The 24,941-nt window shown below is 36.0% G+C and overlaps 1 protein-coding gene and 1 long non-coding RNA gene across 2 annotated transcripts; one reads left to right on the top strand and one right to left on the bottom strand.

Moving 5' to 3' along the window:
- Positions 1-20,668: 20,668 nt before the first annotated feature.
- LOC136804595 (uncharacterized) lies at positions 20,669-21,832 on the bottom strand. Its single transcript, XR_010846283.1, has 2 exons — positions 21,552-21,832; positions 20,669-21,427 (listed from the first exon to the last, which is right to left on the bottom strand). It is a non-coding gene; the product is annotated as an uncharacterized lncRNA (long non-coding RNA).
- A 38-nt stretch (positions 21,833-21,870) lies between these two features.
- Positions 21,871-23,394, top strand: LOC136804011 (uncharacterized protein PF3D7_1120000-like). Its single transcript, XM_067060756.1, has one exon. It carries the CDS (start codon positions 21,871-21,873, stop codon positions 23,392-23,394), a length of 1,524 nt encoding a protein of 507 aa, XP_066916857.1.
- Positions 23,395-24,941: the final 1,547 nt, after the last annotated feature.

Genomic DNA, 24,941 nt, shown 5'->3' with positions numbered 1-24,941 from the left:
GAGAACTTCAGCAGTGTTAGAACACTCAAAAGTATGTAGTGTTGGAAAAGAAAAAACTGACTTTGCTGTCCAATATCTGGAAAGCATTCACTCAAGGGGGAAATATACATTGTCTGAAAGGGAATATCTATGGAACGAACGTTTGAGGGGGGTTTTAAATATTCAAAAAACTTTGAAAAGCTGATTTTTATACTTGTGACTGATTCTGTATATACACTATTTATTTGTGACACATGATATAATTTTTATTTATCTATTTTTAGAACTAAAAACACTGATGATGATTATTAAATCGAAACATGTATGAAAAATAAAAATTAACATGCTTGGTTAAGTTTACCGACTATGTCTTCACTACTCATTTATTTGTTAGAATACAATAGCTATTTATAAGAACAAGGGAAATTTTCGGTTTTTGCTCACTTTGGGCATGATGAGTGACGTCATCAAAAAAATTTTTTGTCAAAAGTTACCTTACGTGACAAGGAACTTATGTGCCAAATTTCATCCAAAAAGACCCACTAGAGCAAAAGTTAAGGGGCACGGCGATCTGTAATCGGATTTATCGGATTAAAAAAATGCTCTTTTTTGGTCGTAAAGAAAAATTTAAGATATCTAACGACAGAATCCTTCTTTTATCCGATAGGGAAGATAAAAACGAATATCCAGTGAAAATTTGAGAACTTTAGCCCTTCCCAATCGGGAATTAAGTTGATTCCGATTTTGAGGGATCTAAAGCGGGATGAAGCGGGATTTTGAGGGATCTAAAATTAAACTTTTCAAAAATTTCCCGAAATTGCAAAGTTTTTATCAAAAAAAAATTTGTTTTCAAATAGTTTTACGTATGGGCATTATTGACTCAAAAAATGGGGCCGTTTTAAAAAACAGTACTGCAGTTATTACAAAAATAAACTTTTGGTTTCCCCGATTTTTAAACATTAATCTAAAGATCGCCGTGGGGTGGTACAGGAAAAGCCCCCCTAGTTCTGAACCGCCCCTAAAAGCCTAGGTTGAATAGGGTTAAATATTTAAAACTGACATAAAAAATGACGTCATTATTTTTTGAAAAAATTTACTTATTTTCTTCAAGGATTTTTAACGTCAATTTTATTAGTATGCTAAAAACCAGCAAATATCTTAAAGATATTCTTTTTGGCTTTTAGAAATTCAAAACAGAATTGAAAAATATCCATTCTTTCAACTTTAATTGCTATTTTATTGAATAGTACTTTTTTATTGGTCAGCGATAATTGTTAAACTTTGTGATGTCATCACCTTTATGATGACGTCATCAAACCAAATTTCTTTCTATGAACTCCTTTTATAGTAGAGAACATTTCTACCAAATTTCAAGTCCATATCTTTTCTAGATCAAAAGTTATGCAAGGCTGGTGGAAAACACTCCCCCTTGAGAATACAAAATCCGAAAAAGCCTGATAATAATAGGGTGAAGTGCTCTGACCATAGTGAATTTTTGATATTTTCAATGTAAAAAATATATAGATTTCTACCTGATGTAACCAATAAAACTATGGCTGAATCTGAAAATTAAAAAATCGCAATGAAAAAAATTGATGAAGAAGAAAACGAAGACTTTTGAGAAGGAGAGTTTTTAAACTTTAAAGAGCTTATTTTCGGTGAATAAAAAACATTTTGAAAAAAAATATATCGAAATTTAGCGAAATTTTTCAATCCTGAGATTCAATAACATGGTGCTGATTTAAGCAAAAAGGAAACATTTGGGTCTGTAAAATACGCCAAATCAGCAGGCGGCAAAAAAATTGACCCTTTCATTAATCGAATAGTCCCAGTTATGAAATCAAGTATTAGTCCGTTCTATTTGATTTGAAAACAATGAAACTATAGTCTAAGTATAAAAAGATATCTAGCAGTAATTAAGAGATAAACCAGGCTTAAACTGGTTCTACCTCAAGTGGATAAATTTGACGTGGACTTTTTTCCTCGAATTGAGAATTTTAAATTTTCATGTGGAATAAATATCACAGAGAAGCCACTTTTGCACTTACTTTCTTTCATTTTCCGGCTGAAATTTGGATTTTTAAACGTATCACAAATCTGGACAAAACTGGCGAAAATTAGAAAAAATGAATCCACGTGAAAATTAATCCATTCAAGGTAATACAAAATTCATATGGTTTAAACATTATTTTGCAAACCTAAGTAATATCAATAAATTATTTAAAATCAATTCCCTAAGAACCAAAAGAGGATCACTTAAAAGGTGTTGATTCCAAAACTTTTTTGATATGGCCTGATTGGTTAAGCCGAGACTATTGATGGAAGTACATAAAGCATTTCAATGAATAAGTAATTGAAATATTACTCTAGCTCGGAAGTCTTAAGGGAAAAACCAGGAAAATTATCTTTGGGCTATTTTTTATGAGTCCTATGTATCGCAATAAAGTGGGTTTGATATTTCGATATTATTTCACTATTAAATAGATTTCAGTAAAAGCAGTAGTGGTGGTAGTCGTCTTTGAACTTGAAAGATGTCTCAACGTTATAGCAGTTTAATTCGGTGTTCAACCGTTGCACATAGTTCAGTAAAACAGGGTCACAGTCCATGCACCGATACAACACGCTGTCAACTCCCATGCTGGTAATACACTCGTCGTCCATTATTCGCACACTCGAGCATACATTCTTCTCTCATTAACCAAACAGATTTATACAAACATGATTTTAATGATTGATACGAAATTTTTCACGAATTTGGAAAGCTTCAGTGAAAAAAATACGTCATCAATTTTTATACCACGAATTAATCTTCAGGTTTCTCAACTGACTCTTCTGTCTTTTCAGTGTTCTTATCTTTTTCAGAATCTTTTTCTCCGTTTACTTCAGTACAGTCTTTTTCATCTTCCTTTTTACTGTCTTTTTCGTCAGTGACTTTTAATGTTGATAAATCGTCTGCTAACTTATCGCTTCCATCTTTTCCTGATTTACAAGCTGCCACGCATTCCTCAAATATCTTTTTGAAATCGGCTGCCGCTGAAAGGTAAAAATAATAGAAATCGAAGGTTTATTTCCCCTACAGAAAATGTCATTACACACTCAGGCTTATCGAATCTAAACACACAATCATGGAAAAAAGGTCTGTAGACTTCAAAAATTACTCAATAGTGCCAAAAAAGCCCTTTTGACACATGGCGAATTCCCCAAATGAACCACAAGTGATTATTTGGCAGAAGACAGCTACAGGCTCGATGGCATTCCTTGTGATTTTTAGACTTCCAAAATGGCTGAAACTTCAGCCACACAGATTGTGGGTGGTGGGTGCACCAGAGAGCTCTGGTGCTAATCTAATCAGATTAGCAGAATCTAATTAGAAGCGCTATTAAGAAGCCTCTAATCTAAAATTTTAACCGGACAAAATGAAAAACTGAGCTTCAGAATGACCGGTAGAAACTACAAAATGACCGGCATTTACCGGTCACCGGCCGTTATTTGCAGCACTGTAATTTAATGATATCTTCTCGAAAAAATTGAAGTGCAAAACTATCTTCAATCTCAGACAAAAAAAAGGCCTGAAGACTTGAAGAAAAATTCATTTCCTTCAATGTCGAGTGGGTTTGGCTTCTGGACTTGTCACCCAGCTCTCCAAATCCAATAAAAACAACATGGTCCTGGTTAAAAATGGGTTTTCAGAGCTTATTTTGAAAATTTTCATGTATCTTGAAAAGTCTTCAACCTTTTGTCCGGGATTGCAGGTGGGTCCGATAAGTCTGGCCAAAACATGTTCAAAAATCATACTTTTGTTTAAATTGAAATTCTCTTGAAAAAAAGAAGAAAATTGACAAATTGAGCGGAAATTTTCAAGTTTTTCATTTGGGAAAGTTTATACTTACATTCAGGTTTACCAAACCTCACACAGAGTGTCTCTTGTTTAGGTTCATCATCTGCATAATCTGAAGGTGTGCTCCAAACTAACGCTTTCTCATTTCCCATGTGCTGTGTGATCTCCATGTTCCCGGAAACTAAATTAGAAGGAGAGAAAATCAGCAAAATTAAACTCAAGATTTAAATATAAGACTGATACAAGAATATCCGTCAATCAATACATTTTTTTTTCGTATAGCAATTATGCCTGAAAAGTTTTGAATAAGAAATTGAGATTCGAAAACAAGGTTTAATTTTAATAATTCTTGATCTTTTTGAAAGACTAATTTGATTATTTTTTCGAAATAACTCTGCCGCTCATACAGTAAACTAGTCAATAGCCAAGCCATGATGCGCCCGTTGATGTGAGTTTCCAGGCGACGATCGACCTTACCCTTTCTAAACCAGGAAAAAAATCCTGTTGAAAGTAAAAATGTAGAAGGGGGGAGGAATTGACTTTTATCGCGGAAGGGCGATAGTTTTCTGATATTTAGACCAATGGCGTGTCAGCCAGCCGAAGGTCAAATCTAGCTGTAGGTAGGAAATGTTATCTAAGTCACGTGACATTATAATAGAATTTTAACGCAAATTGAGTATAGGCTAAAATCAGGCTGTTTAGAGGAAAATAAAGGACCTCTACTTTGAAAGCAGAAAATTTTCTTAAGAATTAATAATTGGGAGACTCCTTATCACAGGTTTTACCCTATTATAGAGATTTGTCAGTTTGCATTGCAATCAGTTGTTACGGATTTCAACTTTCAGATGTGAGTCGGTGGCTCAATGTATAAAGCGCTGGCGCCCTTATCCGAAGATCTACCTTTAGTGGTGGTTCAAATCCCACTCGGGGCGATGATTTTTTTTTTCTCTTCTCTTTTATCACCCAAAAAAAATAATGGTTATAACGTTTTTAAAGTTTACAATTACTACAGAAAAACAGAAAAAGAATCTAAAAAAATTAATATGATTGGTCGATATATGATTGACGTTGATTGACAGGTATCAAAACTTAGTCAGAGGGTACTTGTTTGTCAATCGAGGCATTTCCTAGCAATGCCTCGTAAAACAATCGAGACGAATTGCTTCGTAAAACAATCGAGACGAAAGCTTGACTCACCTCTTCGAGATATTCACGCTAAAAAGGTATTTGATGAAATTGAACAATTGAGGCAAGATTTCCGAGAACGAATTTTTCTGAGATTTTCCTTAGGTACTACTCATTAAGGCGCCCTTGGCGGGCGCAATTAATTTGAAGGTTATTACTTACTTGCATGGTTAGCACAAAGTTTGAAAGTTTTATCTCTTCTCATAACAACACGACAGGTTTTGTTAGTTTTGTGTTTCATAATTTTCATTTCTCCGATGCCTCGCTCCTTCCAACCAGTCTCATCTTTCTCTGTGAAAAATCGATATAGCTTGGCTCTCCTTAAACGCAGAAATTAACATAATATTGAGAATTAAAGACACTTCTCTGATACAAACTGCTTGAAGTTTTAAGAAAAGATATTTTGTGATTTGAGATTCTTAAAGTGAACAAATTTTTGCTGAAAGTTTTTGTGCATTTCTTCTACAATGTTGTAGGATTGTGTAGAGATCAAATAAATCTTGAATACTGATCAGGCTAATTTTTTGTTTTAAAGGTCAAGAGGTCAAGCTACTTCAAAAATAGGGCCGGCCAGTTGGCTATAAAAATACTTACATTTTAAAAATAAAACAGGACCAGTCAGTCGGCTATAAAAATGAAAGAAAAATCAACCGGTGGGTCTGCTATAAAAATGCTTACATTTTGAAGAGCTCATCTTCATCCTCCTCTTGTTTGGAGACATCAAGTTTCTCAAGTGTTACCAAAGCTTGTACATGGATTTCACGCTCAGGGCTTCCTACAACCTGAAAAGATATCAGAAAGAATATCTAAAATACACCTTTGTGTTACTGTTGCTGAGCATCAGTTTATTTGTGAATATCAAGATTATACTTTTATCTAATTAATTATTTATTGTACATAGCTATGTTCTGTTGCTATCTTTTGTTTGTTATTTTATTCCTTTGGAGATTTCAATCAGTATTGTAGAATTTTTTTTATCATAGAGCGTTTTTCCGGCATATTTCTAGCATTTTCGGCCAGGCGGCCAGAAAGATACCTTTTTAGAAAATCTGATTCCCCCATTTTTTAAGTATCTATTGCACCAGGGTGAAAAATGGCAATACTCACATGAGAAATAGAAAAGTACAACTCAAGAAATTCAAGAAAACCTGTTTTTCCAGCGGTTCTCAGCTGTTATGGCGATTTTTAGGAAGTTCTGGCTAACAAAATCAGTTTCATTGAATATTGAATCAAGCTTATAATTAACATTCTTATAACAATATTTTTGTTTGAAAAAACAAAGAAATAAAATTCCAATGAAAATCTGCAAAAACGCTGATTTCCAGCATATTTCCATCATTTTTGGCTGGAAAAAATTATTCTTCAAAATTGGATTTTTTAGGCATTGCTAATTTGCACCTTTGTGCCAAAAATCAGAAACAACTAATGAGCCTATAGTAGAGACCAATGGTGAAAAAATTGTGCAACTTAGGGTAAAAGCAGAAATTTTTTTCAGAGACCGAGTTTAGACCTAAATAAATGATTTGGGCCCGGGACCCACTCAAATTTCCCCTTTTTACCCAATTTTTGAGCCAATTTATGATGACGTCATCAGGAAAATTTTGGCTTAGAGGTCATCCCAGAAAATGTGGTCATATTATATACCGTTGGATCGGAAATTCAACGCAGATTTCAAAAAAGGATTATCTCATACCATGAAAATCAAGCCAATAAAAGTTATTCATTCCCAAAGTGGTTGATGACGTCATCAACTTTTTTTGGGTTAGAGGACATCTCTGCAAATATGGTCATATTATATACTGTTGGATCGGAAATTGAACGTAGATTTCAAAAAAGGATTACCTCATACCATGATAATCAAGCTAATAAAAGTTATTCATTTCCAAAGTGAGTGGTGGTCCCATCAAACTTTCTGGCTTAAAAGTTGCATCTTAAGCAAATGGTCATAATTATACATAGCTCTAGATCAGAAGTTTTACCTATATCCCGAAAGAAAATTATCTGACACCATGAAGGAAGCCAACAAAAAGTTATTTTCCACAAAAATAAACAGATGGCATGGGCTTTATAGACTAAATGTAACTTGTAAATTATCCGAATACGGCGAACACTAAGATTATTAAATCATATATTCGGGTTAAACAATATTTATTTACAGTTTTCTGTGTTATATTTTTATATTTGATATATAAAAATGCAGAAAAAAGCATAAATGAGAATTGCACAATTCGATTATACAAGAACATAGTGAAATGATAAATGAACGAAAAACTTTTGAAAGAAGCATAAGCAAACTAGCGTTCGGGTTTAAAAGACTTTCTCGTACAAAATTATATACACACCTTCTTAATCGGAGACTTTTGAAAATACATAGAAAATATATAGAAAAGAGCAAGCCTAGTGAAGTTAACAAAATATAAATCTAGATATTTGTTGAGTTAATCACGTTCACATTCTCCTTTGCATTTGCAAAGCTGGGTACATAAGAACCCTGAGCTGACACACTTGCAACGTCCTTTACAACCTTTCTGAGGATCGCATCCACATTTAATCAACTGTCTCAAAGCCAAGGTGGCATCTGGAAGGTCAGACCATTTAGGTGCGTAGCAACTATTTGCCATTTTGAAGCCCCATTGTTCTGGATCAGGAAGACTTTGGTTGGTGACAATCGCTTGATCCCAATTATAACCGGAAATATACGAGGAACGAAAAGCATGTTGCAACAAAGCTCCACTTGTTGGTGGAATGGAATCAATTGATCGGCCTTTGCAGAATAATTCTTTTCGACATTCGTTGGTTGTTAGACAATTAGACGTCTTGTTGTATAGAAGCACTGTGAAGCGTTCGAGTATGGGCAATGCTTCTTCGACATCACGATGGGTTGGTTTATGACTAAGCTTCTCAAAAATTGGGGTTGTTTCATCAAATGAGTCCCAGATCTTCCAAGCAGAACTTTTAGAGACTTGCGACATGTAAGAGACCTGGTCACATCCTGTGAAGGCATGAAAAAACGGGATTCCTAAAGCTTTTGATTGTCCGAGATCTCTCACAATCAAATGGATCGGGAAGAATTGCCGATGTTTGCCAGTACCAAAATCGATCCACAATTCTTCTAGTTGAGCATGCAAACGAGCAAATATGGATATAGCTATAACTAAGACGTCGGTGTCCACGGTGCGAATAGTTATCTTTGTGTGACCTTGCAGAGACATGTCGTTGACGTGCAAAAACACTCTTGTGTCTGCCTCTTCGTGGTTGCATGGTGAAATAAATGATGATGCCATCTGACCACTACTGGTGACGCAAGTCGTAGCATAAGCACATGTAAGCACTGTTTCATCGTCGGTACACGACATCAGCTCTTTGGAAAGATAGGCGAACAGCTCGGTTTTATTTTGGTTTAAACGAAGGAATCCATTCCAGTTTGTTGGTGCGATGGAATCATCTAGAACCTTCCGACGAATTCCTTTTCCCCGTTTCGTTCGTGTTGCTGCTGTAAGACTAAGATCCTGATGTGTGTCAAAAACGACATCCACACGTTGAGACCTGTATTCATTTTGAAGCTTCTTGACCTGAGGATAGAAGGATTGTTTGCAATAATCTTGGAATCTTTGATTCTTCTTTGGTTTGGTCATATTGACGATGACTGATCCTTCAAGCACTGATCCATCAACTTCAGGAGGAGAGGATACAACTTCTGCTGGTTGAACACACTTAGCCAGGTCAGATTTAATTCCCGAACGCATTTGTCCACCTTTTGACAATGCTGGCGGATATGGAAGGGTCTCATGTTGGAAGAATTCATCAAGGTCACCTCCTCTGATTTGTGTGGCAATGTACATTTGTGAGAACAGCCGGAGGTGCATCTTTAATTCTTTCGTTTCTGCCTTGCTTGATTTCCCTTTACTCTCGGGTACCTAATAGCCGGGGGGCGCCCGCTAATTAATTTTTCGAAAATTTTCCACCCAGGACATTCTTATTCCAACCCCCCCGCTTATTGATTTTTGGGAAAAAGTTTTTAAAAGTTCCCTCTTTTGCCCTAATTCTGCTGTATCAGCCTCCTTTTCGAACATTTTCCACCCAGGACATTTTTATTCCAACCCCCCCGCTTATTAAATTTTGATATTTTTTCCAACCCCCCTGCTTATTCCAAACCCCCCGGCTATTAGGTACCCGAGAGTAGTGCAAGATGTTTTGAAAATGATAATATTGTTTTTTGTAATGGGAGAATCAATCGATGTTGTTTGACTGAAAATTCTTGTGGTTTGAAACTCCTCAAACTGGTCTTTTCCAATCTTCTCAACTTCAAAAACTTTCTTTGCTGTTTCCTCATTCATCACATCTTTATTTCCTAATTGAATCAGCTCCTTGGAATCGTCACAACTTGTGCTGTTGAAAGGGTTTCCCAGTTGCGTTATTTCAGTGGAAAGCTTGTCAACATCCGTTCGAAACTTTTTCTTGAACGCTTCTGAATCTTCGTGGTGATTATAAACGGAATGCTCGTTTTCTTTAAGGACTGTAATCTCCTCAAATTCTGAGACTGCTCGAGCCACTTCTGGACTACAAATCTGCCAGCGTCGAAACTTGTCCTCATCTTCTGTCAAACCAACTAACCCGCCGCTTCCTGGATTAAAGAGAAAGAGTACTTTGCCCATTTTTCAAAACCCTTTATATTCAATCAAATTTTAAATAAATTCAAAATCACTTTAGCGAGGTGAAAAAAACTAAATGTGTCGTACTTAAACATAGCACCAAAAAGGTCCTTAAAATTTTGATACTTTATACAAACCTTTGACATCTTTGTTCAGTTGTTCATGGCGTTGATCAGACCCATGCTAGAGAAGCGGTTTTTGAGTTTCTGTTCACAACGAAGTTTCCGTTTGTCACAAACTCTTCGTATACTTGAGGATTTGTGTCTTTCAAAACTTCCATGTCGTGATGATGAATGGTTAGCCAACGAGCATAATGGACATGGTCGAAGAGGAAGATCCATGGCAAAAACTTTTTTAATGATGCGACGTAGAGTTTGAAATCAGCAGACCGAATGGAGCGTAGAAACGTAAGATAATCCATTTCCATCTTCAAAGCAATTGACCAAAATTTGAACTGTGGGTTTCTTTTTCCATCTCGGCTCTCCAAATTTCAAAAGTGTTCGCATTTTTTGGTGTCCTGTTGTCATATGCTGATTTCATTAGGCGATGCAAGGCCATAGCAGTTACTTGATGCACATATTTTGTTTGGGCAACATCGTGGCCAGTTAATAAGGAGTCATTTCCAGATGACGAGATACCACTGTTGGAGACGACAATAGTCCAGCCACTATCCTCAAGCCAATCACCCAAACAACTCAACATGACCATTTCAATGTGAAGTGCTCCGAGCATCAACACACCAGCTTCTTTTCACCATATAATGATGGCTGATACCATTGAATCCTTTTAGCAAGTGCAAATAGCGGTTGGTCGAGCCCAATAACAGCAGGTTGACCTGGATTTAAGAAGCTGATAAAATGAATGAGAACATTGAGTAGATGTTTGATTGTAGCTGGCGACTTTGAATCATCACGAAAAATTGGCAACATTGCTGAGATATCTTTACAGGTTGCTGGGTTTCGTTCTTTTGAATGATAGACTGCCCATGATAACTGTTCTGGATTCTCTAACCATTTCTTGTCTTTCGTTTGATCAGCCACCGAGTCTTGTTTTGGAACATTAGACTTTTGAAATGCAGGAGGTTTAACTTCACTTGGTAAATGAAAAGGAGGTACGTCAGTATATGATGTTGGGAGATTCTTCAGTGTCTCGGACTGAATTTTTTCAACTCTAGGAGCTTTCCTCGGAAAACCTTGACCAATGGCTTTAGGATGTTGATTGATAGAAGCCGCAGTCCCATGGAAAGATGTTGTAGCTAATGCTGATTTAATTGCAATATCTAGATTGTCAATGGATGCCGTTGAGAAAATACCAAGTATTAAGCTGGTAGGCAATACAACCCTGTCAAATTCATCCAGTTCTATTACTTTATTTCCCATTGCAATAGAGAGGTTTGATAACCGGTGCTTGCTAATGCATAAACCAAGCTTTGATACGGTCTCCACCATGTCCAAATTTCTGGTTTTATTGTTTTTAGTGATATAGGATTATCCTTTTTTCCAATCTAGATCGAATTTCTGATCCAAAGGTATATAATATGACCATATTTTCTAAGACAACCTCTAACCCAAAAAAATATCGATGACGTCATCACTCACTTTGAGGATGAATAACTTTCATTGGCTTGATTTTCATGGTATGAGATAATCCTTTTTTGAAATCTACGTTGAATTTCCGATCCAACGGTATATAATATGACTATATTTGCAAAGATGCCCTCCAATCCAAAAAAAGTTGATGACGTCATCACTCACTTTGGGAATGAATAACTTTTATTGGCATGATTTTCATGGTATGAGATAATCCTTTTTTGAAATCTACATTGAATTTCCGATCCAACGATGTATGATATGACCATATTTGCAGAGATGACTTCTAAGCCAAAATTTTCCTGATGACGTCATCATAAATTGGCCCAAAATTGGGTAAAAAAGGGGAAATCCGAGTGGGTCCCGGGCTAAAATCGTTTATTAAGGTCCAAACTCGGTCTGTGCCAAATTTCATGCTTTTAGCCAAATGTGCACAATTCCATCAAAATTATGCACCATTGGTCTCTACTACTATCTCAGGTAAAGCTGGTAACAAGCGAATGATTGAATGGACAGACGTTGGTTAATTTACAGGACCTCCAGGTAGGTCCAAAAATGTTTCCCATCCACCGACCAGGTAAAATTTCTTTTTATCTAAAAGTCAGCGCTCCGTGGTTGTGACGTAGTTTACGAAATTGTGAAAATATAATGATGTACTTTGTAACAACTTTTTTCTACTATACATCATTTTTTTGAAGTCTCTTCGTAGGAGAATGTTTCATTCTATAAGGAATTTTATAACACTTCATGGCAGATTAAAAAGACGATCAGAAAAACGAAAGCTTCTTTGTTTTTCATTTTCGCATAATTATGGGGAAGAATGGAATTTTCAGAAGATGCTTTATTCAATATGAGGATTCCCATTTCCGTAAAATCATGATTCCCCATGGTTGCGAAACGGTGGCCATAGATAATTCCTCTTTGTTCTTTTGCTATTTTCTTTTACTTTAGTTTAATCGGATTAACTTTCGTGACTTTATATAAATTTTGCGGTTTTCCAAATTTTTGCCCTTCTCGCAAAATTAAAACTCACGAAAACGCCTGAGATATTTCTGACTCGCAAAATTAAATCTAATTTTGTTCAAAATTTAATCAAAATAAAGTATTCTACCGTGAGATCGGGTAACTTGCATCAGGGGGCTGTCCACATAGTACGTACGCACTAAAATGTCGAAAATCGAGTACACTCTCCCCCTGTATGCAAGCGTACCCAAATGGCTATAGCCCCCTCTGGTTAACCTGATAACAGATGTTCATAATTTTCTTACGCGCACGGTAAACCTCTAAAGGCGCTTGAAAATTATACATCTGAGGAAAATAGTCCTCTCGCCAAAAATTCTACAACAAGAATCTTGTTGTGTGCCGGAAAGTTTTAAAAACTGATACATCGCCCTATTCATAAACACAATCACGCAACTTTGTTGTCGTTCCTAGTCCTTTTAGACGAACGTGGTCCTTACGATTTCGAGATTGCATATTATTTGTCAGATTGTTTGTTTTCACACATCCCTTTAGAGCTTCAGCGTGGTGTGCAGAAAACATTCACAATCTGATCTCAGGTTACCTCTGGTAAGTACGTACTTTTTCATTCACCCCCTCCCCTTGGTTGAAGAAAATTTTCAATTTTCAAATCAGATAAGAGCACGAGTCTGCTAATGTCACCCATTTTCGGTTTTGTCAACTTTTCAACTTTAAGGATCCAGTGAAAAATCTAGGTGCATGCAATAATGATACCAGCTGATGTTTTTTATCAGTCTTGATACTGGCAAGCTTAAACAGTCATTTTTTTCACTTTACAAAGTACACAATTTTTTCAGGACAGCTTTTTACATCAAAATGTGAACGGAAAATGAGGTTTTTAGCAAATTGTCTAAGTTCATTATTTAATAATCTAGGCCCAATCATGTCTGATCATACTTAATTTTTCTTTTTATTACAGCCAAGGGACATGAAAAACAAAATCTACAAAAAGATTTTTCAAAATGAAGTTTTTCCCAGAATAAATGCAAAAAGTTGCGGACATAACTTTTTCCGTTCACAAAGTTATGTCCGCACACAATTGATTTGCTAGAGAAGTGAAAGTGTTAATATCTATAGTTATTTGATTTTTAACCCTTCCCATCCATTAGAGAACCAAACCAAGTAACACTAAAATACCAGTTGTCCTTCATTGAAAAATATTCCATTTTGAAGTGAACAGGGTATGATTTCCGTTCACAATTTTGAGTTATGTCCGCACATTATTTTATCCTTTAAATTTTCAAAGGAGTTATTCTTACTCAGCTGAATCATTTTTCTATATCAAGGGTCATATTTGGGGTCATTTTATACAAATTTGAAGTCCCAAAGGCTATTTGTTGGGAGACGGTGAAACAAAATAGTTTCTCCAAAAATTAGTTATGTCCGCAACAAAAAGTTATGTCCGCAACAAATCATGAAGTTTTCTCAGCCCCCAAACACCATTTTTAGGTTTCTTTGACAAATTATTGCATTTGAGGTCATTATAAGTTGGTTAAAACCAGAAAAAAGTCTGATAATTTTCCATTGGCAAGATTTCAGTTTTTTCACCTCATATCATATGTATTTCATGTTGCGGACATAACTATTTCATCTAAAATGTTGCTGATAAAGTGTATTTGCAAGCTGGCATGATGTTTTATTATATGGAAGTAGTGCTTAGGCTATTAGAAATAGAAAACAAATACTCTGATGCCAAGTTGAGGTCCAAAATAAAATTTTAACAGAAAATAACCTTTTTGTTTCTTTGAAAATGATGGTTCTGAGCCTGCGAGCTTGAATAAAGGATAAATCATGCATTAATTTGCATATTAAATTCATTGTGTAGTGTTCACACAACATAATCTACTACACATTCACTTACAGACTGGTTAGAATTGCTCCAATAGTTCAAAACAGAGTCATATTCTGTAGCAAATTGTATGTTGCGGACATAACTATTTAAAGTATTTTATCAGATTTTTGACCCCCTTAAGCAGTTATGCTAACACTTTGACAATGCTAAAGAGTTACATTTTGTAAAAACCATGCATTTCCTTGTTTTTTTTTAATTTTTTGTGTCCTCTAGTCTAGAGGGTCGTTCTTCTATTAGAAATATGAGAAAGTTCTAATATCATTGATAAGTCTTCTTTTGTTCTTTTCAAAGAAAAACATGTAATAACTGAAATCAAACCAAACCAAAATCTTTTGGTTTTATATTGATTTAGTCTCTATAATATTCCTTAAATTTTGGCAATAGAAAAAGACACTCCAAAATCTTTAATTAATGATGTATAATGTTCTATGGTTCTACCCTAAGAAGAAAAAGTTATGTCCGCAACACAGCATTATTATACATTTAACCCTTTCTATTGAAAAAGTTTAGTGACTCTCAAGGAAAAATTATATTTAATGATTATGAAATGTACAACAGTTGATGTCAAGCTCAAATCTTAACTTTTAAGATTAGATTTTAACAAAAAAATATATATGGTTGGATTCTCTTTTACAAATAAATCTTCAATTTTCAGGAAATCATAGTTACAAAGACCTTTCAAGACAACAAATTTCAATGATTAAGTTTTGGTTCAAGTACAGCAAAGTATTAAAAGCCAAATAATAACTCAATTTAATGTTTATTGCTGATTTTAAATCAAATTTAACAAAAAGTTATGTCCGCAACCAACAAGGTTTCATTTTCTAATTTTTATTGGCTAACTGAAATATAGCAAACTTTTGGTTTTTTGGAAGCCTTGTGATGAGTCCTTCAAATCTAGAATGAAATTACCTGACCATAGCCAGTTTTCTTTCATGAAGTCAAACTTTATGGGAATATTTTTTAGTATTTTAGATTTTATTTTGAAAAAAGTGTCAGAATTTGAAAATATGCCTACTGGAGGGTAAAAATTGCTTTTTAATGCAGCTTAATATATTAGCCATGAACTGAAATCTAAGACAAGTATTAGATAATGCATATTTTATCTCAAATAAAGTGTAAACTACAAAGAGTTTTTTGGCAAATTTGTCTGATTATAACTACTCTAGGTTAAATTTATGGACCAAGCCAGTTTGATTAAGCCCTGATACTTATGTTTTCTGAAAATTGAAGTCATTAATAAAAAAATTATCCAGGAATAAAAGTGAAATTCAAAACTTTATTTTTTCCAAATTTTTTCACCTAATTGGGTGACATTACCAGACTCATGCTCATAAATGCNCAGACTCATGCTCATAAAAACAGAGAACAATTAGTTGAAAAATGCCTTTCATTAATTTCTTTTTGATTGATTACTATCTCGTCAGGAAGCTTACATACCTATGGATATGTACCGTAAATAGCACAGGTCAAAATCATATTTTGACGCTGTGCCGACGAATCGAGATTCTATTCAGCGCGCAATCAACGAAGACAAAACCATGACGACCATCCAAGATCTTGGATGAAGTTCAAAGTTGATATTTTTATTCCCATCGTTGAAAACACAACTTAAAAAAGTCATCAATGCTTTGTAAAAAGAGTCAGTGATAGAGAATCATAACATAGAGTCTTGTCTATTATTTCGATTCAATAAAAGTGACATTTCCATAATTAAAAGTTTAGTAATGACTGTTATACATTTGGGGATCATGTAAAAGATTTCTTTTGAAAGAAACTCATTTCAATTGGAGGTTTCTGGGGAATTCGTAAATAGTAAACTGCATACTGATACAGTCTGCTAGATATTAATATGGTAATATTTGCTCTTCATCTTTGATTTTTTTCTACAGTGATTAGATTGACACATGCGCGATAAAATTTCTTTTATTGGTCTTCAGAGGTTAATATATTCTTTGAAAACTTAACCTCTGATACTCAGGGTAATGGATATGGCCTTTAATGTATTATTTTAATTTTTTTATTATTTATTCCTATTTTTACAGTAATCATTTTTCTTTTGTTTTCATAATTATTAGATTCAAAACAAAATAATATTCTTCGTTTTCTTGTATTCTTTTTGTTCTTCATTTGCCTACTCGAAAATCAAAAAGACTGTCACAGAGTTAATAAAATAGACAATATGGAAATTGACATGGTAGTGCATTGCAAGTGAATTGATTCATCTTTATATGTGGTATGCATTTTGGTTGATATCATAAGTCACATGTGGATATATGTATTTCTATTTTGAAATTATTACAATTGATGTATCGCTTATCCCTAATGCAGCTTATATTCATTGATTTTCAAATTATCGTAAATTGTCGTAATTTTCAGTCTTCATTAACAAAAAGTCGAATGGATTCGAAAGTTTTCATTACAATCACTAACATTCGATACTGCATATACGCTTAAAGTAATTTATCAATATTGTTTCATTCTGTTTCAACCGATTGCGATATTCTATATTTGCTCATTGTAAACATAAAGTTTTATGAGTTTCAGCATTTCTATCGTAAATCAACTGTCGCACTCAGCCACCAACCGACCATTGACAATAGTAAAATACAGTAACAATTCTTATCGCGATTTCTACGATTCCACTGTGACTTCTTTCGACCTATGTATCCAGACTTGACCTCTATCTTCGAACACTAGAATTCCACTTTTCCACACTTTCGGAAACTTCACCATGTAGTACGTTCCGCATCCGATCTCAGGAACGGAAATAGCTATAAACTTCATTTTTTCTTTAAAAGGTGACCAATGGGTGTGGTATCCGTTTGTTCTATAATTGGAGTCCATACAGTTCGAAACAAATTGGCCAGAACACTAGAATTCCACTTTTCCACACTTTCGGAAACTTCACCATGTAGTACGTTCCGCATCCGATCTCAGGAACGGAAATAGCTATAAACTTCATTTTTTCTTTAAAAGGTCACCAATGGGTGTGGCATCCGTCCGTTTTATAATTGGAACACATACAGTTTGATCCAAATTGGCCAGAACACTAGAAATCCACTTTTCCACACTTTCGGAAACTTCACCATGTAGTACGTTCCGCGTCCGATCCCAGGAACGGAAATAGCTATAAACTTCATTTTTTCTTTAAAAGGTCACCAATGGGTGTGGCATCCGTCCGTTCTATAATTGGAACCCATACAGTTCGAAACAAATTGGCCAGAACACTAGAATTCCACTTTTCCACACTTTCGGAAACTTCGACATGTAGTACGTTCCGCATCCGATCTCAGGAAAGGAAATAGCTATAAACTTCATTTTTTCTTTAAAAGGTCACCAATGGGTGTAGCATCCGTCCGTTCTATAATTGAAACACATACAGTTCGAAACAAATTGGCCAGAACACTAGAATTCCACTTTTCCACACTTTCGGAAACTTCACCATGTAGTACGTTCCGCATCCGATCTCAGGAACGGAAATAGCTATAAACTTCATTTTTTCTTTAAAAGGTCACCAATGGGTGTAGCATCCGTCCGTTCTATAATTGAAACACATACAGTTCGAAACAAATTGGCCAGAACACTAGAATTCCACTTTTCCACACTTTCGGAAACTTCACCATGTAGTACGTTCCGCATCCGATCTCAGGAACGGAAATAGCCATAAACTTCATTTTTTCTTTAAAAGGTCACCAATGGGTGTGGCATCCGTCCGTTCTATAATTGGAACACATACAGTTTGATCCAAGTTGGCCAGAACACTTTTTGATAGCACTTTCGATTTGAAAGTGAATATGACGCTACGAATCTGAATATGACGCTACCAATATGACGCTAAGTTCATTTTGGTGAATCAATGTTAATCAACAGAATCAATTAGTCGAACCAGTCGAATGCATAAGCCAACCGAACGTAGTTGAATCAATCGAATCAATCGAATACATTAGTCAATCGAACGCAATCGAATCCAGGCACTAATCGAACGCAATCGAATCAATCGAGAAAATCGCGGTAATATTCGATTGGCATTCGATTGCGTTCGGCAATCGAATTTCAATCATTCGATTGCGTTCAATTGATTCGGCGTTCGATTCGTTCGATTGACATCGTCTGGGCATGTGCCGGCCAGTTTTGGGTCATTTTTGAGGACTTTAATAATCAAGTTCAAAATCGCCAAGCAATGGCCCAACAAAGTTTGGGCCATACTGTGGATTTTTACTTTTAACTCATTGTAATGGAAAACCAGTCATTTTTGCAATAAATACCAGAATGAATACTGTACTATTCTCAGAAGCTCCCAACTCTGTTGATAGCCTAACACCCAAAATTTGATTTGAAAAGTATCTTGCTTCTGATAAAGAAATAAACTTGCTGGGATAATTTTCATCTTGAAAACTTATAACGTAAAAACAACACAAAAATGTGCAGCTGCTATTGTTTTTTGACCCCGAATGACTCTGCAATCCCCCCCCCCCCCCCAGCACAAGCAAGAAACAGGATGACAAAATTACTATGTGTGTGGTGCTGCATCCATATCAGAACTGCTACTTTAAACTCACGTAGACATAATGATGTGTGCTGTTTGGAATGATTCTTCGTCAATCTTGACCAAGCTCAAAACAAAACAGCTGCATGTGAACACCAAACTGAAAACTGAACATGCATGCATGCATACATGCGCCATTTTATTTTGTTGTGGTTCTCACCCTTCTCCGTAAACAACTTGAAAGATAGTGGTATTAGCGGTCTTCTTTCAAAAAAGAAACGCCGGTGGAGACTTTCGATTGATCGTCCACATGATTTTTGCACATGATATTTGAACCCGGACGTAATTTGTGGCGGGAAAACGGNNNNTATGGAACGCCATAGCTGCCATAAGTGCTCTTTTTGTACGCTCTTTTTTCATGATATTCGCTCTTTTAGTTCGCTGAACTCTTTCGGTTCGCTCTTTTGTTCGCTCTTTTCATTCGCTCATTCGCTCTTTTCATTCGCTAATTCGCTCTTTTCATTCGCTCATTCGCTCTTTTCATTCGCTCATTCGCTCTTTTCATTCGCTCATTCGCTCTTTTCATTCGCTCATTCGCTCTTTTCATTCGCTCATTTGCTCTTTTCATTCGCTTATTCGCTCTTTTCATTCGCTCATGCGCTCTTTTCATTCGCTCTTTTGATGCGCTCTTTTATTCGCCCTTTCCGTTCGCTGAACGCATTCAGTTCGCTCTTTTATTCGCTCTTTTAATTCGCTCTTTACTTTCGCTCTTTTAGTTTGCTCTTTTTGTTCGCTCTTTTTGTTCGCTCTTTTTGTTCGCTCGTTTAGTTCGCTCTTTCAATTCGCTCTTTTAGTTCGCTCTTTACTTTCGCTCTTTTAGTTCGCTCTTTTAGTTTGCTCTTTTTGTTCGCTCTTTTGGTACGCTCTTTACATGCGCTTTTTGTTCGGCAAATTATCAGTTAGGGATTTTATTCATTCTGCAAATTATCAGCTCCACAAAGTAAAGTTCTGCAGTTCATTTTTTGGCGCGAAAACTGCTGTACTGATGGTTGGTTCTTTTCGTGCAACCTCGTTCCAGGTATCATATCTATATTTTCCCGGGGGGAGGGGGGCACTCAAGGTAAATGACCTACCGGACGTGCGGCGCTTAAGGGTAGGTTTTTCGAGGTTCTGACAAAGCCTAGGTACGCCCAGGTGCACTGTAAGGCAAGGGTAGTTAATTTGAGAAAAATTTTAAAATCTTTGCTAAAACTTGGGGGAAAACGGCCGAAAAATGCACTGTCAGGCAGGGTCGGTTTTCAGCAAATTTTGCAGTGCACTGTAGGGATCGGATTTTGAAACCCCGATTTCTGTCCGAACATACGGTGTAGTTTTCGAGATCGAGCCCCCCCCCCCCGGGATTTGTCTTCAAAAAGAAGAGAATGCCCTGGAAACTAGCTATGTTTTCGAGCCATATCAAAAGTTAAAAGGCGTGTGACGAACCTAGATATATATTTGCAAAATATATTTACTCGTTTACCTTAGTTAGAGGAGGTACAATCTAAAATTTCACCACAGTTAGTCCCGTCCTCCTCACTCAACACACTCTAGCTGGCCATGCAACCTTGTCCCCCAGGCTTTGATGCGCAGTATGACAAAATTAATTTAACAGAATTTTGACCAAGAAGCAAAATAATAGAAAGAAAACGAAATTTTTTTTCATGAACGACTCGGCTATTCAAGTTTCGATAGAATTATGGGCGGGACTTTCATTAAAACTCAAAATCCGTGAAATGTGTGATTTTGAGATATTCCCCAAAGTTTGCCAAAAATTTTAATTTTTCAATCATCAAGGTTTATAATTAAATAAAGCTATTAACCTTTCCAGCGCGCAACTTTTTAAATTTTCACGCTGTCAGCGCGCAACATTTTTTCAGAAAATAGACATGTTCAGTTATTTGATCATAACTCAAGAACTAGGAATCTTTAGAAAAAAAGTAAGGTATCCCTGAAAAGCTACTTAAATTCTACAACTTTTAGACCAAGTACCAATCCAAATAAAATATTCCTACAAAAATGGTAGCATCACGTAAACCACAGTTTTTTTTCACGTTTTGCGGTAATGTCACTTTTTTTGCATTTTTCACTTCTAGAGCAAAAAAAAGTGGGGGGAAGTTAATTAAAAACTGTCTTTGGCTATTTATCAATCTATACATCATTTTGAAGTAATATACCAAAAATCAGCATCCAGAAAAATCTGTATGTGTCACACCAGCCTCCCAAATATCGGTCACTTTTGCCAAAAATCACGATTTTCGGCTAAAAAAATCCAATATATACAATTTTGAAGTATTTTGATGATAATGTGTTTCCAGAAGCAGCTACAACATCAAAAATGGTGTAAAAGTATTCCCCAACTATCTAAACAACACTTTCAGTCAGTATTCTTAGCTCCTGAAGCTTTTGAAGGGTATCGGCTACCGTGAAACTAGATGGCATAGTCGGCGACAGTTGCAAAGTTTCCAAAAACCGTAAGCCTTTTGAGGCAAACTCATTGCTATCAAATCTGATCTCTTTTGCCCATAAGGAATGCTAAATGTCATCATAATAATTCCATGTGGCTGTTATGTGGTTCCTGCCATCATTTTGATCCATATAAGCTGTAATCAGGACATCGTTATGAGCCAAGAATTTCGGGGATCGATCGACCGTTGCTGGTGGAGCGGAAGAAGTAGTGCAATTCAACATAAATCCAGGCTTTTCAAATTCTTTGGTGCTCCTTTGAAATAAATGAGGTGTAGAAAACACTTTTGCATTGAATTTGTCCACTTTCCATGCTCCAACCTGAATAAAAAGTAAAAAGTACTGTAAGTTTGGGTCGACTGGTTTGTCGAGAAAAGTGGTCAAAATGACAAATAAATGGATTTTTTATGCTAAAAACAAAACACAAAATATAAGATATACTTACTGGATGTTTTGCCATTATAAAAACAATGTTTCCATGAAGAAAAGTGGCCTAAACCAGTCAAAAAATCCAAGAACTTTAGCAGTAAGTTGGAAAAACCCATTTCTTGGTCGCCATCTTGATTCAGTGTTTTTCTCTACCTTTTCTCCGAAATCTGCTGCCTCACCACGTGATCAAAACATTACATCACCATATATCAAAAGAAAGCTTAGAACCTCTACTTTCCGTTTCTCTTTACTTCTACGGCTAGCAAAGAAGCCAATGGGAGAAATATAGCTTAGAAGATCACTTAGAAGATCACTGCGACGGAAGACGGAACAAGATGGCGGATCAAGTGGCGAGCGTGAAAAGAAAACAAAAAAGTGGAAAGAATGGAAATAAAGATGTAAATAATGATGTAAATAAAGATGTAAATAATGTAGATAAGAACGACAATAAGGTGAACAACGAAAACAACAAAAATGAAGAAGGAAAGAAGGACATAGCAGAAGCAATGACCCAAGAATTAGGACAAAGTAATGAGAACAGTGAATGTAAACAGTGTAAAAAAGAACCAGAGGAACATGATTTAAATGGATATGTAGAGTGGATACAATGTGATTTGTGTGAAGAGTGGGTTTGTGGGCAATGTCATGAGATTCCAGCTGAGTACAAGCAGTGTTTCGAAATAAAAGGAGTACACTGGATCTGCAATGAATGCAAAGAGGTGTTCTTCTGGTTAAAAATGGCGAGCAAAGAACAAGCAAGTGAAACAAACTGGCTAACTGGGGATGTAAGAGAAAAATCTGCAAATAAACAGAAAAATGATCGAAATGATGTAGATCAATTGATACAAAATATGGAAAATGAAATCAAAACCAAAAGCCAGGAAATAGAAAGTCTCGAGAAAATAAACAAAGACATTGACCAGGAAAATAAAAACATTAAGACAGAACTTAACAAATTAACTACGGAAAAGAGCAAGACGGCAGAGAGCCAGAAAGAGCTAAAATCGGAAGAGAAACTGCAGGAAGCTAAGAAAGAAAATAAAAAGAAAGAAGGAGAGATTAAGAAACTCAAATCGGAGATTACCCAGAAAAACGAAGAGCTAACAAAATTGAATAGCGAACTAGACAAACAAAAAGAGACAAACCAAAATTTAAATCAACACATCGAACACGTAACAAAAATTAACAAAATACTCGAATTAGACGAAAAAACAAGGGAGAGTGACAAGAGAAGCCGAAACGAAGACTTCAAACGAAAGGACAACGACAAACGAAACGACCCAAGAGACAGAAAACAGATAGCATGTAAATATTTCGGACGAAAAAGTGGCTGCAAATACGGAGATAGCTGTTTCTATAAACATGAAAAGAAAGAAAGATGCAGGTTCTACGACAAAAACCAAAGGTGTAAATTCAACGAAAAGTGCAGATATGCACACATATCAACAACCGATCAGCGGAATCTTGCATCGTCAACCAAAACGAATGAAGTAGAAGAAAAAATGATGTCTTTTTTAGAGAAGTGCATAAACAAATTACTGAAACAACCAACGCAAAGTCGATCGAATCAAGTGGAGGAAACACCAACAAATCATCCACATCCAGCACAACAGCAACACAAAATGAATCAAAGCTACAACCCACCGCCGTGGAGAGAGAGAGCACCGAATGCCTGGATCCAACAATCCAACCAACCACCAATACAGAGAGACGAGTTGAATCAAGAGGAACAAAATCAACTACCAATGCCGACAAATCAATACATGAGACCACAGTTCCCACAGTTACCAACCTTCCCAGCATTCCCAAACTTCACAGGGGTAGTAAACACTCAAAGCAACAGCCAAAGACAGTTTTAAACGAAAAGAAAAAGCGAGGAAAAAGAAACAAAAAACATTACAAAAATTTTAAATTCTACTATAATAATATCAGAGGCATGACATCAAAACTAGAACAACTAACTGAAATAATACAAGATAACGTAAAACCAACGATGTTCTGCATAGTTGAAACCCACCTACAACAAGACGAGGCAGTCAAGGAGATCGAGGAAAAATTTCCGGAGTACAAGATTCTGAGAAACGACAGAACTAAAGCAGATACAGGAGGAGGGATACTGATAGCAGTAAGAAAGGAGATCGGAAAGAATATGATAGAGGTAGATAGACAAGCGGACGAAGAAGAAACATTATGGGTAAAAATTGACAACAAACAAACGAAAATCCGAATAGGAGTGATCTACGCCCCCCAAGAATCAAGAACAGACTTAGAACAACTTAAAAATATGTATAACAGAATACAACAACAAGTTAAAGTAGCAAAGCGGCAAGGTGAAGAACTCCTTATATTAGGAGATTTCAACGCAAAAATATACGAGCAAGTCACAAAAGGTGGCAAATTACTTAAAGAACTAGTCAAGGATAACGAGATATACATTGTGAACGATGATGCAGAGGGGAAATGGACTAGAATTCAAGGTGATGAAAAATCGACCATTGACTACGTAATGACGAACAACTATCGAAAAGGAGGTGTCAAGATGACGATAGACGAAACTAAAGCACTAACCCCGTATTACATCAAAGACAAAGAGGCAAAGTACACCGATCATTGTGCAATGATTGGCACCGTCAACTGGAAAACAACAGCATCGGTAGAGAAAAAGAAAAAATATATATCAAACATAACAGTGAAAACGAAAGCAGCGTACAAGATCGTAACAAATAGTGAAAAACTCACATCGATAGCGACAGAAAAGTCACTACAACTTAACGACAGATACGAGAAATGGGAAGATGAGATCATCAAAATGAGTAAAAAATGCTTCACAAAGTGCAAAGTGAACAAATACACCAAAACCAGCCCAAAAAGAAGAAAACTGATGAAAAAAAGGAGGGACCTGATAAAGATAGAGAAAGGTAACGAAACTAACGAAAACAGCATAGAGAAAACAAGAATCAAGCTGCTAAACCAGCACATAGAAAGTGAAACGAAAGAAGAAAGAATGAAAACGACACGTAAAAAAGTAGAGCAAATCGAGAAAGCGGGAGGAGTCAACAGTCCAGACTTCTGGAAGATCATTAAGCCAACAAAAGATAAGACACAGAAGAAAACGTCAATGATAGATGAACGAGGAGAGGTGAAGGAAGATCAAGAGGAGATTAAGAATGTATACAAGCAATGGTACCAGAATCTACTGATGGCATCACCGGCAACGACAGAGGAGGAAAGGAGATCGGAGGAGAGAGTCAATGAATGTTTTGAGATGATAAAGAGGGAAGCAACTAAATGCGAGATAAGAGAAATATCCAGGGAAGAACTGGATAAGGTTATAAGAAACCTCAGCACGAAAAAGGCTGAGGATTTCAGTGAAATAAAAAATGAGTTTATAAAGTACGGAGGAGAG

This window comes from Clytia hemisphaerica, unplaced genomic scaffold, assembly GCF_902728285.1.
Source record: "Clytia hemisphaerica strain Z4C2 unplaced genomic scaffold, Clytia hemisphaerica genome assembly, whole genome shotgun sequence".
NCBI lineage: Eukaryota > Metazoa > Cnidaria > Hydrozoa > Leptothecata > Clytiidae > Clytia > Clytia hemisphaerica.
This window is presented reverse-complemented; position numbering and strand designations above follow the sequence as displayed.

What these genes read in the sequence shown, in the direction of transcription:
- LOC136804011 (XM_067060756.1), top strand. Translation starts at nt 21,871, where the DNA reads ATGGCGGATCAAGTGGCGAGCGTGAAAAGAAAACAAAAAAGTGGAAAG.